The sequence below is a fragment of the Herpailurus yagouaroundi genome, unplaced genomic scaffold, assembly GCF_014898765.1.
Source record: "Herpailurus yagouaroundi ecotype Mexico unplaced genomic scaffold, PumYag 46750, whole genome shotgun sequence".
NCBI lineage: Eukaryota > Metazoa > Chordata > Mammalia > Carnivora > Felidae > Herpailurus > Herpailurus yagouaroundi.
In genome coordinates, this window is record NW_024413644.1 from 1552 (window position 1) to 14993 (window position 13442).

A 13442-nucleotide genomic window follows, 5' to 3' on the forward strand; every position below is an offset into this window, starting at 1 on the left:
ATTCTGTTTATTTACTGTGTCAGGCACCGTGCACACAGTAATGAAGATACAGACCCATATAGTCACTGTCTTTGATCTTGTGTCCTTATTCCAGAACCAAAACCTTGAGATAAACGAACTAATCTTCTTGATTCCAAGATTAGTGACCACCTTGCCATGGAGGAAAGGTCTCCCAAAAATCATGGGTTCCATCCTCCAATGGGGCCTCCCTAATGCCTGTCATCTTTCCACAGTCCCCTCTCCAAGTCCTTTCTTGACAGTCCCTTATCCCAGGCCTTACACTGTTACCTCCTCAGGGCTACATGAGTCAATCTTTAACATCTCCCTCTCTATCGGCTCCTGCCTGCTTAAACTTCTCTTTCCTTTCCCAAGAAAATCTTCACTTATTCCCTTATCTCCCTTAAGTATCTATCTCTCTCCTCCTTGTCTCATCCACATTTCTCAAAAACAGAGACTATACTTGATGCCCAGTCTCCTCTACCTCTGCTTTCTGCTCCAGACTTGCCCACTTCACTCCTTCAAAGTGTGTCCTCTGTGCTTACAATCCTGACTCCCCACCCCACTGCAATCCTGCCTGTACTGCTGACTACAGCTAGGACCCAAATTATCCCAGAGAGGCATGCTAATTTTGCTCCCCTGAATCCAATAAATATAGATTGAGGCAGAAACTCTTCCAATTTTAAATGTCATACCAAAATGTGATAGCCCACCAAAAAAAAAAAAAAGCAACAAACTCAGAAATGGCAAGTAGATTTAATGGAGAGTGTCGACTTCAATTGATTGATAGTGGCTGCCTAGAGTGCTGTGTTGAGTAGGTTTCTGAGGATGCACCCTGGCTCGAAGAGAAAGACTGCTGGGATTAGGAATATCTGAAAACACAAGTAAAATAAATTGAAAAAGTCAACTGATAACCATCAAAAGGGAAAGAATAAAATGCTAATCATGGGGTTTTCCCATATGCTCCATACGGTCCTGCAACCTTGGCCTTCCTATAACCAGCCAGTTCCTCATCCCAACCCCATAGGCCCAAGCTGTCCAGACCCAGTCTAAGTAGATACCTGAAATCTCACTTATAGGAGAAACCACAGGCACCAGAGCTGCCACTGGTGCTGGCACCAGCTCCACCAAGGCCCGCGAAGAGCCCAAATGTGAGAGTAGCAGTTAGGCTGGCACTGGCACCAAAGCCACCACTGGCACTAGCACTGGCACTAGCACCAGAGCTAGTACCACCACTCTCTTGGGCTTTGGCTTTAGCTTCAGCTCCCGCCTGGATCCGGGCTTTGGCCCAGGGTCCAATATCAGCTTCGTCCCAGTTGCAGGGCCCAGCAGCATTTTCAGAGCCAAGCCCAATGCCCATTCGAGCTCTAATCTCAGCTCTCGCCTTGGCTTCAGCTGCAGCCTCGGCAGCAGCCTTCATATCTGCTTCCATTGCCTCTCGGTACTGAGCTGCCCATTCCTTGGGATCCTTCTTTTGTACCTGAAACAGAAATAACAACCATCAGAAGGATCAGAATCTAAGAAGTGAGCACCTACTTTATGCTAGGCACCATGTTACGTGCCCTACACAATAATAGCAATGTAATAAATACTACAGTAATTACGTACCTAACATTCCATCCCTGCTCTGACCCTTATTAGCTCTGTGACCTTGGACATGTTATCTAATAAATTCTGTGAGTCTGAGTTTTCTCATCTGGTATAGGGTAATGACGTTAGTTGTACAAATTAAATGATTCAGATAAATGGCACATTAACAGAGGCTTCAGAATGTTCATGTATGAGCTGCAGGCTGCTACACACACAGCCTACTTTAGCCAGTGGCACCCCATGCTCTTGATATGCCAAGCTTGGGCAGCGATCCAATTACCTTGCAGGCAAACTTGAGGACTTTCATCTTGCTGGTCTCATAGTAGGAGCGCAGGCCCCAGAAGAATTCATACTCAGGGGGATTGCTATTAGGGACTCTGGCATAGTCCAAGTACCTTGAAAAGAGAAGTTGAAAGCCTTTATGTCTACGACAACTACAGCCCACCCATGTATGGACTGGACATCCCCACTATATACTATAGCTTTTCTTCCAATATGGAGCCCTATCCCATTGGTCCTGCCCAGAAGCCATGTGGAGGTGCAAGATGAGATACATGTAGAGTATCTGCTCATAAGAAGGCCACAACTTCTGTGCCCTTTGTCACAATGAACCCAGATTCTTGCTGGGTGTGTTGTAAACAGAGGAGCCATTTCTTCAGGGCCCCTGCTCTGAGCACACCCCACCACTGGGTCATGTCTGTAACCTGGGGAGCCCTGGGACAGTCCACCATAGAAAATGACTATAAAGAGAAGAAATAGTCCACCAAGAGTAGCGTATTTTGTGCATACTCCCAACTGTGTGTGTGTACATGTGTATGCACACACACATGCAGGTGCATGCTAATGTCTCTGTATGAGTGCACATGTGCTAAGAACCACAGACACAATGGGCCCTGGCTAGAAAGTGAAGAGGGCTCCGTGACCAAATGGGCCCCTTACCAGCCAGGGCCACAATCAGACTTCCACTCTCTGAGACCCAGGTCCCTCAACTGACAATGGGGATGGGATGGCAGCACCTATACTGGGTATACGGTAGTTATGAAAATGAAATGAGATGCACAAGTCAAGCCCCAGCATAGTACTTGGCTGCCTAAAGCTATGATTCTATGGCATTTCTTTATGGACATTAATTTCTATAAAGCCCTGGTTAGCACAGTAAAAAATAACCAAGGCACTGGGGCCAGTACCTAAATATGACTCTTCCATTTGCTACCTGTGCAACCCCTTAAGCAAATTACTTCACCTTTCTGAACCTCAGTTTACTCACATGCACAACATTGGTAATGACAATCCCTACCTTGAAGAAATTGCACTGAGGGCATAAGTGAGAGTACATTTCGGTCAGAAAATGTGTCCTCCTGCTCACTCTACCTCAGAAATAAGCTACCTACCATCTGCCACACACACACATATACACATGCCTAATCACACACACACACATGCACTATAGCTTAATCACTCAGCTCTGAAAACAGGCAAAACACATGGAACACACCATCACCAGACACACACTTACTTCTGCTTCACGAACTCATCAGTAATAAGCTTCTTCACATCCCCAAAAAGTGAGTGATGTATCCTGATAGCAGAAAGAAAAATCCATCAATAAGTCAATCAATCAATCAATCAATCAGATATGGCACTTCCCAGAAGTATGCAGAGGCATTTTCAACACGGAAAAGAGACTGTTAGCACAAGAGGAAAACTCCACAGAAGCCCAAGAGATAGTGGGACGGGGGCAGAGAGTTTAGGAACATTTCCCCATCCACCCAGGTCAGAACCCTGGACCCTCTACTAGCACTTCCATCTATTCCACCAGACCACCAGACTGATGCAATCCTGGGACTCCTCTCTTGTCAAAGGACAACATGGACAGCAAGCACTGAAAGAGCCCAATCATACCCAGGGCGCAGCCCCAGCTTGCGCAGCACCTCCCAGATGACAGCTGCAAGGGGAGGCAAGAAGAGACAGGGACAGAAAATGAACATGTGGAATTCCAACTGTGGCCACCCATTCAGCTGCATGCCCAGCCACTCACCCTCACTGGACCGATTTCCATTCATAAAGATGATGCTAAGAAGCACCATGAGGAGACCCAGCTTTGGTGAATCCTTAGTCCTAGGAAAATAACAGGGTAGAGAGGAGGTTTATGTCCAGCAGCCATCTGCAAAAAACACACCAGTCAGTTCACTAGGCTAGCCTCTCCCAGATTCCTCAGACATGAGAGAATTCTGCCCAGTCTATGCTTCAAGCTCTATGTGACCCTGGGCAAGGCACTTAGACTCTTGAGCCTCAGTCTCCTATTCAGTAAAATGGGAAAATCCAATCCTCCCTACCTCAGTTGCTGAGACGATGGAAGAATGCCTGAAACCTGGTACAACCCAGGCACCCAGCCAGCGTGAGTCCCACCTTTTTCTCCCAGATCCCTCTGCCCCAAGAAAATTCTAGGCACAGCCCCAGTGATGTTCCTGTCCTGTAAGCATCATGATTTACCCACACCAGGAAACTTTCCTTTGAGAACCACTCTACTAAAGCCAGTAAGAAGAGACAAGCAATGACAGGTCTACTTTCCTGGGAAGCTTCTGGAAAAAACAGAAAACTGGATAGTAGGAATGCACTGCTTCAGGCTTCTACACCTTCATTCAATCATAATCAAGCACCACTACCATGTGCAGGGCTCCAACTATGTGTGAACTGAAAGAGGAGCTTTTCAGGCCCTGTCTTCCTGCCTCTCTAAGGAGATGTGGGGAGAGTTGACAGGGATGGGGTAGTGCCATAGACAGAAGCAGAGCCTCCCTCCCACCCCAGCCCTTTCCCAGCTTACGTTCCCAGTATGCCTGCATCAGTGGGCTCTAAGGTGCTGAGAAGAATGTACAAGTGGTCATTCTTATCAATTTCCTTCAACTGAATCCCAAATACCTATGGATGGGGAGAACAGCTTGTGAGATCATAAATTCAGCTTCCTGGGCATCCCACAGCTCCCCGTGTACCTAGGTATGTGGGGGTGTGGGTGTGCATGTGTGTGTGTATAGAGGGAAGGGGTCAGTGAAATAATGTACATAAACGTTAAGTGATCAGCACACAGCAAACAGGTAAGAAATGTACTATTGTTATCAGCATCTTCTCTGAGATTATCGGGAATCTAGGGAGACAGAGAATGGGGAATGGAAGGAAAGAGGTGAGTATGTGAAATACACTACATGACATCTACAGCAGCAGACAGAAACCAGGACTAAGTTGGGTGGCTTGGGTCCTAGCTGTGCTTTTGCCAGACATGCTATGTGACCCTGGGCTAGACCCATGGGCTAGCCCCTCCTTAGGCTACTATCTACCCATCCACACAGTGATGGGACTGAATTAGTGAGCGGTCCCACCCCCAGAAGACACATGTACACTTGTTTAATTCAATGCTTCCCCACTGCATCCATCCCCCATGGCTGCCACTTCACCTTCTCCAAGGAATAGCCTGCTCGTTCAATGATTTCAGGGTACACATCAGTGTATTCTTTGATGATGTCCTTCAGCATGTCTGCAAGGGGAGAATGTTGCGAGAAGCTGAGCTGAAGTGAAGCCAGGTGGCCCAAAACCCAAGCTAAAGACCCTTTGACAACCCTGCTGTGGGTGGCACAAACAGTTCTGAAATAATGAATAGAGATGCTAGCACTGCCAAATTAGAACTTTGGGAGTACACAGGTAGGAGCATAAGGGCAAGGAATGTCCTCAGCACATGGGAAAGTGGGCAATGGAGAGCACAGTTTAGGGAATGGAGGGTTAGCAGGACGCTACCTGAGCGTTTGATGGGAATCTTTGTCTGGTCTTTAACCAAGAGGTACTTTACCAAATCGTTTGCCTGGACAAGGGAAAAAAAGGTAGAAAGATCAAAATACGTTTGCAAAAGATTTGAGGGGAAGGCAGAAAAAGAAGGCAAGGCAGTAAGATAAGGAAAAGTACAGAGAACAGGGTTCTTACTCTCCCCTGCAAAAGGGCCACATCCCGAGGTGGTGGTGTTTCAGGCTCCTGGGATGACTGGAGCTTGGCAGCTCGGCGGCGAGCCTTGCCCCTACGGGCCTTAGGTGATCTCAGGGAGAGCAAAGCTCTCCGAGCCCAAGCAGCCAACCGAGTCCTTGATGCCCTGCGGGCCCAAAAGGCTATGGGGCCCCTTGAAGCCCTGCGGGCCATTGAGGCCATTAGGGCCTTTGAAACCCTTCGGCCAGCTGTGGTTCCAGATGCCTGACTCTGATCACTGCTGCCATCCTCTTCACCATTCAGAGGCTTCACCTGCATTAATAGAGAGAGCAAAATATTGTCAGATAAAGTAGATGTTCCTTCTCCCTCATCCTATTTTTTCCAGAAGGTTCCTCTAATCCCACCCATGTAGTAACAGCCTGACTAGATATTGGCCATGTTGAGTCTTGGGTTTGTTTTTCACAGACTTCCAGGCAGGAGTTTCATCTCTTCACCAGGCCAGAAGGAACATAAGGATGGGGCCTGAGGATTCTCCTCTCCCGATGTCCACCACTGCTCCTGCTTGTACCACCCTGGAAAAGTCATTCCACCTCTCTGGGACTCAGCTTCCTTCTCTATAAAACTGTATTATTCTCAGGATTTAATGAGATAACCCGTATGAACGTGCCTAGCTCAAGGTCTAACACATGGTAGCTACTATGTAAATACAAACTGCTTTATATTCAGATTGCAGCTATGTGTACTATCTCATTTCTCCACGAGTCTGTGAACTCTCTGCAAAGAGAAATTGTATCACATTCCTCTTATTGTCCCCCACAGCCTTGATGAGCACAGGAAACTTTCTAAATGTTTGCAAAACAAATGAACTAACTGGGAGAAGTGAAAAGGGAAGAGTGTGATTACAGAGGTCTTACCTTTCTGGCTTTCTTGGCCTTGACCTTGGGCCTAGTATCCTGATTCTCCTGAACCTGAGCAGCTGCACCCTCAGGCTTAGGTTCATCTGCCAAAGCCTGAGAGGCAGGATCCTCAGGCTCCAGGGCCTTTATATTGACCTTTGTATTAGCCACACAGCTGACCTTTTTGGTCTCAGTGGCAGGCAGTGTCACAGGCTGAGGGTCAGCACTCTGCATCTTGGTGTCAGCTGCTAGACTCTTCTTTTCAGCTGCCAGAACCTGGGTATCAGTCAGCTTAGTGGTAGGTGAGGCCTGAGTGGCAGCTGTCTCCCGAACCTCTGGAGTCTTTGAGACCTCTGTGGCCTTTGAGACCTCTGGTGCCTTTGATGTCTTCTGTGTCTCTGAGACCTCCGAGTTCTGGGTCACTGTCAATAGGCTCTGTATCTTCAAGCCACTGTCCTCTGAAGCTTCAGCCTGCAAGAGGAAGCAGGAAAGCTCACAGACTTTCTCCCCACCCCCAAGTAAGCAAGTGGCTCCAAAATTCCAGGCCTCACTTCTCTGACCTATACTAACTCCTACTTGTGATGTGCTCTGCCCACCTAACCCACACTCTTTCCTCTGAGCAGGAAGTGATGGCACAAGAATGGCTGGTCTGCCCTCCCTCCCTCCCTCCTTCCTTCCTCCCTCCCTTCCTTCCTTCCTCCCTCCCTCCCTCCCTCCCTCTACAGAGTGGGGGGAGGGGCACCCAGACAAGAAAGTGGGTAAAAAAGGACAAGGATGGGGGGGTGGTGCCAAGGGAACTGAAGCAGCAACAGGGGTTGGAGAAGAAGCAAAGGAGAAGAAGGAAGGAGGCCTTACCTGGAAGCGGGTTGGACCCGTACCTTTCTCGCTTGTGTCAGACATGTCTCAAGTTGGCCTGGCAAGAGCTGAGCCTAAGGGGAGAAAGCTTGGGTGAAAAGGGGAGCCTCCAGAACGTCCTCCCTCTAGTTCTGCCTGGAAACGGATCCTCACTTTCTGTAGGGCCCCAATCCCAAACCCCTCCCCCACCCCCAAAGACTACGTTCTTAGATTCAGTAATCCAGAGCGTCTAGATCTCAATTCTCTGCAGCCGCACCCTCCCCTCCTCCAGGAAGATGTGCCAGCGCGGCAGCTGGGGACCCCGCCCCTTTTCCCAATACACCCCCCCCCCCCAGCCGCAGGCCAACAGTACGCATGCGCATTCGTTGCAGGGCCCACCTTAGCCCCACCCGCTTTCCCAGCACAAGCTCTTTCTTTGATGTCCACCGTGCACATGCGCACTCGGCATTTGCCCCTGTCTCCAAGCTGGCCCTTTACACGCCCCTTCCTAGAGATCCATAGTGCGCATGCGCAATGGGCCGGCCTCTGTCCACAACCCTTTCCAACATACGCCCTTCTTTAGGTCCGCCGTGCCACTCCGCCCCGCCCCCTCCCCAACAGGCCTCCCTCTAAAATTATCGCAGTATCTGGTGGTCCCAGCCCCTCCCCCAACTCATACCCACCCTAAGTCCACAGTACCGCCCGCCCGGTCCCACCCTTTTTCACAACACGCCCCCTCCGACCAGGGGCAAAGCACATCTTGGTTCCGCCCCTTCCTTAATACACCCCCTCCTCAAATCAGACTGAAGCCAGTGATTCCATCTTGGGCCCAGCCAAACCGGGTCCAGTCCCCTCCCTTCCCATCCGGATGGATCCGGTACGATCCGGTCCCTACAGCAGGTTTTCCCCAGATCCCAGAGGGTTGGGCTGTAGATCACAGAGCCCCTACTGGACATCGGATCGAGAGCTGGGCCCCGCAGCTCACCTCCTTCTCCTTAAAGAAGAGTGCGTCCACTCTCCAAGGCCCTCCAAAACTCCTAGACTGCTCTCCCCGCTCTAGGCCGGAAATGGTCCCGCCCCTTTCCGCCTCCCTAGGGGGCCTCCGTCGCAGCCAGTCTGCCCTTCCCCCCTCTCTGCTCCTCATTCCTTATCACCCCCCACCCCCGTATTCCCTCAGCCTTGCTTCTTGCTCCCTATTACCCCTCACATTTCCTGTTTACCCCACAGAATTCCCTATCTCCATTCCTTACATCCTCCTCCGCGTTACCTATGCACCCCCTTCCCTAGTATTCCTTAACCCTTCTCTGCATTTCCTATTTTCTTCTCTGGATTTACACTTTCCCTCAATGTTCCCCTCCCCCTCATACTCCCAGTCAGCCACCCAACAAGTCCGGTACCCCGTTCTTCTCCCCCCACTAATCTCTGACCCATAGTCCTACCGCCTACTACTCTAAGTAGTCTTCTTTGCCTACATCCAGCTCCAGGTCATCTCTCCCTCAGCTGCAGTGGTGCAGTAAAGATTGCCCACCTGCCTGGCTATAGGTTCGAGGGGGCTGAAACTACTGGCTGCCAGGAAACCCAAAATCTCAACGCCCCTTACCTGGTCCTCGAGCAAGTCCCAAATGCGTCTGCCCTCTCTCAGTCCCTCTCAAAGTCTCAGCCTCCTGGACCAGAGCTGCAACCAGCCCAGCCCAGCCCCTTTCCGCAGCCCCCTGCCACCCCCCTCCTTCCTTGGGGGTGGGGCAATGGGGCCCCGCTCAGGGCTGTCTGACGCCAAAGCCCGTGTTTATGCCACTGTACCAGGCTCGGTCTGCAGCCCTTCCAACCAAAACCACCCCCTCAAAGCGACTCATTCATTGAATTTATTTATTTTTATATCTTTATTTTTTTTCTTATTACAAAGGTAATGTGTTGTGAAAATTCAAATAATGCAGAAATATGTAACATACCAATGAAAGGCCACTCTTATCTCATTTCCCAGAAATAACCACTGTTAACATTTTGATATACATCCCTCCTCATTTTTTTCTATTCATACACTAATTATTTGGGTTTTCTCCCCACAAATGGTATCCTGTTCTGTGACCCGGGTTTTTTTCCAGTTATATATTCTAAACAGTTTTCTGTAGTGCACATTTTTCTTAACAGTTGCATAGTCTTTTCTTGCATAGATAGTCCATAATTATTTAACCAGCCCAGGTTCAGGATACATGGATATGGACATTTAGATGGTCTTCCCCTCCCTTTACTATTATAAGCAACACTACAAGGAATATCCTGTATTTGTATGTCTGTATTGGGCTTTTTTGTTGTTATTTACAGTATTTTTTGCTGACTCAAATGCTACAAAAACTCTTCCATTTAAAATTTGTCAACTTACTCTCAAAAGGTACATGGAATAATGTTCCCACCAACAATGTCTCTCATACGTTTATGTGTCACATATATAACAAATATTTTTCATGTTATTGATGATAATCTTTGCTATACAAAATGATTTAGTTATGTAGTGTCCTTTTATCACAATTCCCTTTTATCACAAAATGCGTGTTTTTTTTCAAGCACTTTTTTGGCTTCAGTATTTACATTTACATATTCGAGTATTCCAAAATTTGTTTTATAAAAGACTCAGCTTAATTATTTTCCAAAATCAGTCTCTTATCCTTATACCATCTGCAAATTAATCCATCTTTTTTTCCCTGCTGATTTGAAATGGCAGTTTTATCACATAATAAATTCACATAAATAATCGGGTCTATTCAGGAGAACAAAATAAGATATATAAATAATGGAAATTAGATAAAATTATCATTAATTACAGAGTATATGAGTGCAGACCTGGACAACCCAAGAGCATTAACTAAAAAGTTATTAGAAAACATAATAAAATTCAACACAGTGGTTAGTTAAATAATATTTAATATCTTTCTTACATTCAACAATAATTCAAATGGTCATAAGTCTTCTGCTTTATGAGGTCACCTTTTCCTTTACTAAACTAATAAAATATCAATTCCTACCTTCTATAGAAAATTCACACACACACACACGCACACACACACGCATGCACGCACACACACTTCCCAGACACTCAAAATGGGCCTCTGTTCTCCTGACTTCTTTCTCTGAATTGTTGCTTTCTCCAAGTATATAGCAGTTTACCACTTCTTGCTTCCTAGGTTCTCTCCCCCATCCCCAGGGCTTTATTTCATACTTCGCACAGAACCTCCTTTTCTTCCAGTTCTAGGATCCAAATTCCCATTGCTTCCAAATCATAACAAGGGATAAGGACTTTGGTCTTGATTTTGAGAGCACTGAATAGTTTTTGAATGGTTTAAGGGTTTGGTACAATACAGACTAGTGTTTTAGAAAGAACACTTCAGCTGCCTAATCCATAAGGAGTATAGATTAGACGTCTACCTGGAAAGAGGGTGAGTAGCCATATAGGTAAACTATGATTGTGGTTTGGCTTAGAGTGGTAGCTGTGGATATAGCGAGAAATTATTGAATTCAGAATATATTAAAGAAGTAAAAAGCAACAAGACTTTATGAATAATTGGGAGTGGGGAAAGGGGTGAGGAGGAGGGAACTATCAAAGGGAACTCTTGGGGATCTGATTTGAGAGATCAAACGTGTTAATGGTAGCCCATTTCACTGAGATATGGAATACTAACAAGGGAATACTAACGGGGGAACATTCATATTGAGACACCTGTGGGACATTCAAGAAGAAATATTCCACGGGCAGTTGAATATACATGTCTGAAGCTCAGGAGAGAGGTCTGGACTAAGGTTACAGATCTAGAAGTCACCAGTATATATATGGTTTTTTAATCTATGGAAAGGGAAATAGCACCTGAGAAGAATGTTTAGCTTTAGAACAGATGGGGCCTAGGGAAGAGCCCTGGTGACCAGCAGTAACTATGGCATAGGCAGAGGAAAAGGAGTTCACAAGAGAGATGAATAAGTAGTGACCAAAGAGATATGGAGAAAATCAGGAGAAAGTAGTGTCACAAAACCAGGGGAAAAGAATGTATAGGGGCATCTGAGTGGCTCAGTCGGTTGAGTGTCTGACTCTTGATTTTGGCTCAGGGCATGATCCCAGGGTCGAGGAATCAAGCCCTGCATCAGGCTCTGCACTGACTGTGGAGCCTGCTTAAGATTGTTTCTCTCTCTCTCTGTCCCTCTTCACCACTTGCTCTCTCTCTCTCTAAAAAAAAAAAAGTTAAAAAATGTTTCACAACAATGGGGGTGGTGGTGAATAGTGTTGAATACTACCAAAGAGATCAAGAAAATTCTTGAAAAAAACATCTAGGGAATTTAACAATCAGGTGGTGGTGGTCTGGTCACTGGTGACCTTGGAGGGGATAATTTCAGTACAGACATTTGTGGAATAGATTGCTAACTGTTACCCTAATATCCCTTATTATCTTCTTTCTTAGTAATAAAACATCTTAAAAAAACATCTTTAGTTTTACCTGGACACATAGACTCCTGGAATAAAGGCCATGAGGACAAGGGTCAAATCCTAAGGATAGTGGATCAATAAACTAAAAAGAACCTGGATTTCTAACAAGTTCACGGTGCTACCATACCAGCTTTGGACTGCCTACCCTCTAGATTTCTTTTAGGTGAGATAAATACATGTATATATTATTTAAGTCATTGTTACTTGGGAGTCTATGCCATGTAGTAGTTTCATGATTACAGTGAGTTGAGATGTCAGTGGTCGGTGAGGTATACATGACAATGAATATAGACTACTCTTTCAAGAAACACCTGAGCCTGATTTCAAGGTTCTCCCAAAATTTATCCCTAACTAGTTTTTCAGGCTTTCTTGCTGTTTTTCTGAATACTGCCTATATTCAAACCAAAGAAAACACTTACTATTACCAGATAAGCCCTTGCTTGCTTATGAGCCTTTGTACAATTTCTTCCCCATGGAACACCATCTGTTAGATCTATCCTATGTTACAACCTCCACCATTTTAAATTCCACAACATTTTAAGTCCCGGTTGTGGCCTTTGGGATTCTGGAGTAACTTTAAAGGAATACAGAGTCAAAACCTTAGGAGATATTGGATTCAAGGGACTCAAGCAAAATCTCAGTCCAAGTCCATCAGGAAGGCATTCCCAAAGATGTTTAAAGCCAAACTTCCCCAGTCCCTTCTCAATACCACCATCTCTCTAACATAGTACCATAACCACCCTTATCTTATGACCTGGGGATCAGAGGACAGGAAGAAATCTTATCAGGAGAGAAAAAACAAATTCATTCACAATCTTCACCCTTGACCAGAGAGATTTCCTTCCATCTTCTCCTTGTGAACTCTTGGAATCTTTTGATCTTTAGCATCTACCCATAAAATCTGAAGAACCAAGGTCACTGGGTCCCAGACAAATTTCCAGCATCTGTACATCAGCAGGCAAATACCTGAGATAATATAGGTTCTACACATCAACTGAGGACAAAGATGAAAATCTGAGTTATCACCAGGGAGCTCTGTTAAGGAGATAAGGAAAGGCAGGCTAAAGATTGCTTAGTGTAGAAGGTCAGGGATAAAACTGCCTAATTCTGGAACATCTAAGATTTTAGACCGCTGAAGCTTAAATGGAAAGCCCAGACTATCCTTATCACCAATCCTCTCCTAACATATTTCCCTTCCACCAAATTATACAAAGTAAGTACCTCCAAATTTTTCAGAGGTAAGGCTAGAAGTGAGTGGCAAAGGTTTCTTTCCAAAGCTACCTATCACTTTTTTAGTCATCTAAGTCTGCACAGCATAGCAATTAGCTTAAAATTTGATATCAGACTTTCCTGTTCTTCATATTTTTTAGCCATTCCCATCACTGGGAAAGGCCTACTAAACATCCCTTCTCCTGGGCCCCTACTCCTCATTGTTGTTGGGCCTTTTCTGTCCCTGAACATGTGGAGGTACTCCTATTTCCAATTTCCAGGTTCCTATGTCCTCTCTCTTGAGCTGCTAATGGAATCTCATTTTTTCTTCCTTTTATGTGCAGGGAAATTTAATTTATTTTGTAATGTTTTAAGCTTGGAGAGCTATCTTTCCACAATCAAAATGGCTTCATTTTGTTAAACCAGAGGCAAATTTCCCATAGATGAGGAAACCGGCTACTCACTTTTAGACTAACATGCCT

The 13442-nt window shown here is 46.0% G+C and overlaps 1 protein-coding gene and 1 non-coding gene across 8 annotated transcripts; both read right to left on the bottom strand.

Annotated features, from left to right (window-relative positions):
• Positions 1–734: 734 nt before the first annotated feature.
• Positions 735–8997, bottom strand: MAGED2 (MAGE family member D2). Of its 7 annotated transcripts, none has more exons than XM_040466386.1 (13): positions 8884–8997; positions 7305–7378; positions 6468–6920; positions 5557–5865; positions 5374–5437; positions 5037–5116; positions 4412–4506; positions 3626–3705; positions 3490–3532; positions 3104–3166; positions 1868–1982; positions 1059–1477; positions 735–869 (listed from the first exon to the last, which is right to left on the bottom strand). In XM_040466386.1, exons 2-12 carry the CDS (start codon positions 7347–7349, stop codon positions 1067–1069), a joined length of 1758 nt encoding a protein of 585 aa, XP_040322320.1. In that variant the 5' UTR covers positions 7350–7378; positions 8884–8997; the 3' UTR covers positions 735–869; positions 1059–1066. The 7 variants fall into 7 exon arrangements, with proteins under 7 accessions (XP_040322320.1, XP_040322325.1, XP_040322318.1 ...); XM_040466391.1 differs by lacking the exon at positions 8884–8997 and adding an exon at positions 8269–8442 and having other exon boundaries at positions 1382–1477; positions 7328–7378; XM_040466384.1 differs by lacking the exon at positions 8884–8997 and adding an exon at positions 8269–8442 and having other exon boundaries at positions 7328–7378.
• On the bottom strand, positions 2140–2269 carry LOC121024070 (small nucleolar RNA SNORA11). The gene has a single exon (XR_005787597.1). It is a non-coding gene; the product is annotated as a small nucleolar RNA SNORA11 (small nucleolar RNA).
• Positions 8998–13442: the final 4445 nt, after the last annotated feature.

What these genes read in the sequence shown, in the direction of transcription:
- MAGED2 (XM_040466384.1), bottom strand. Translation starts at nt 8,427, where the DNA reads ATGAGGAGCAGAGAGGGGGGAAGGGCAGACTGGCTGCGACGGAGGCCC. An exon ending in CAGGCTATTCCTTGGAGAAG is followed by an intron (nt 4,507 to 5,036) that starts GTGAAGTGGCAG and finishes CCCCATCCATAG; the next exon opens with GTATTTGGGATTCAGTTGAA. An exon ending in TGGAAATCGGTCCAGTGAGG is followed by an intron (nt 3,533 to 3,625) that starts GTGAGTGGCTGG and finishes CTCCCCTTGCAG; the next exon opens with CTGTCATCTGGGAGGTGCTG.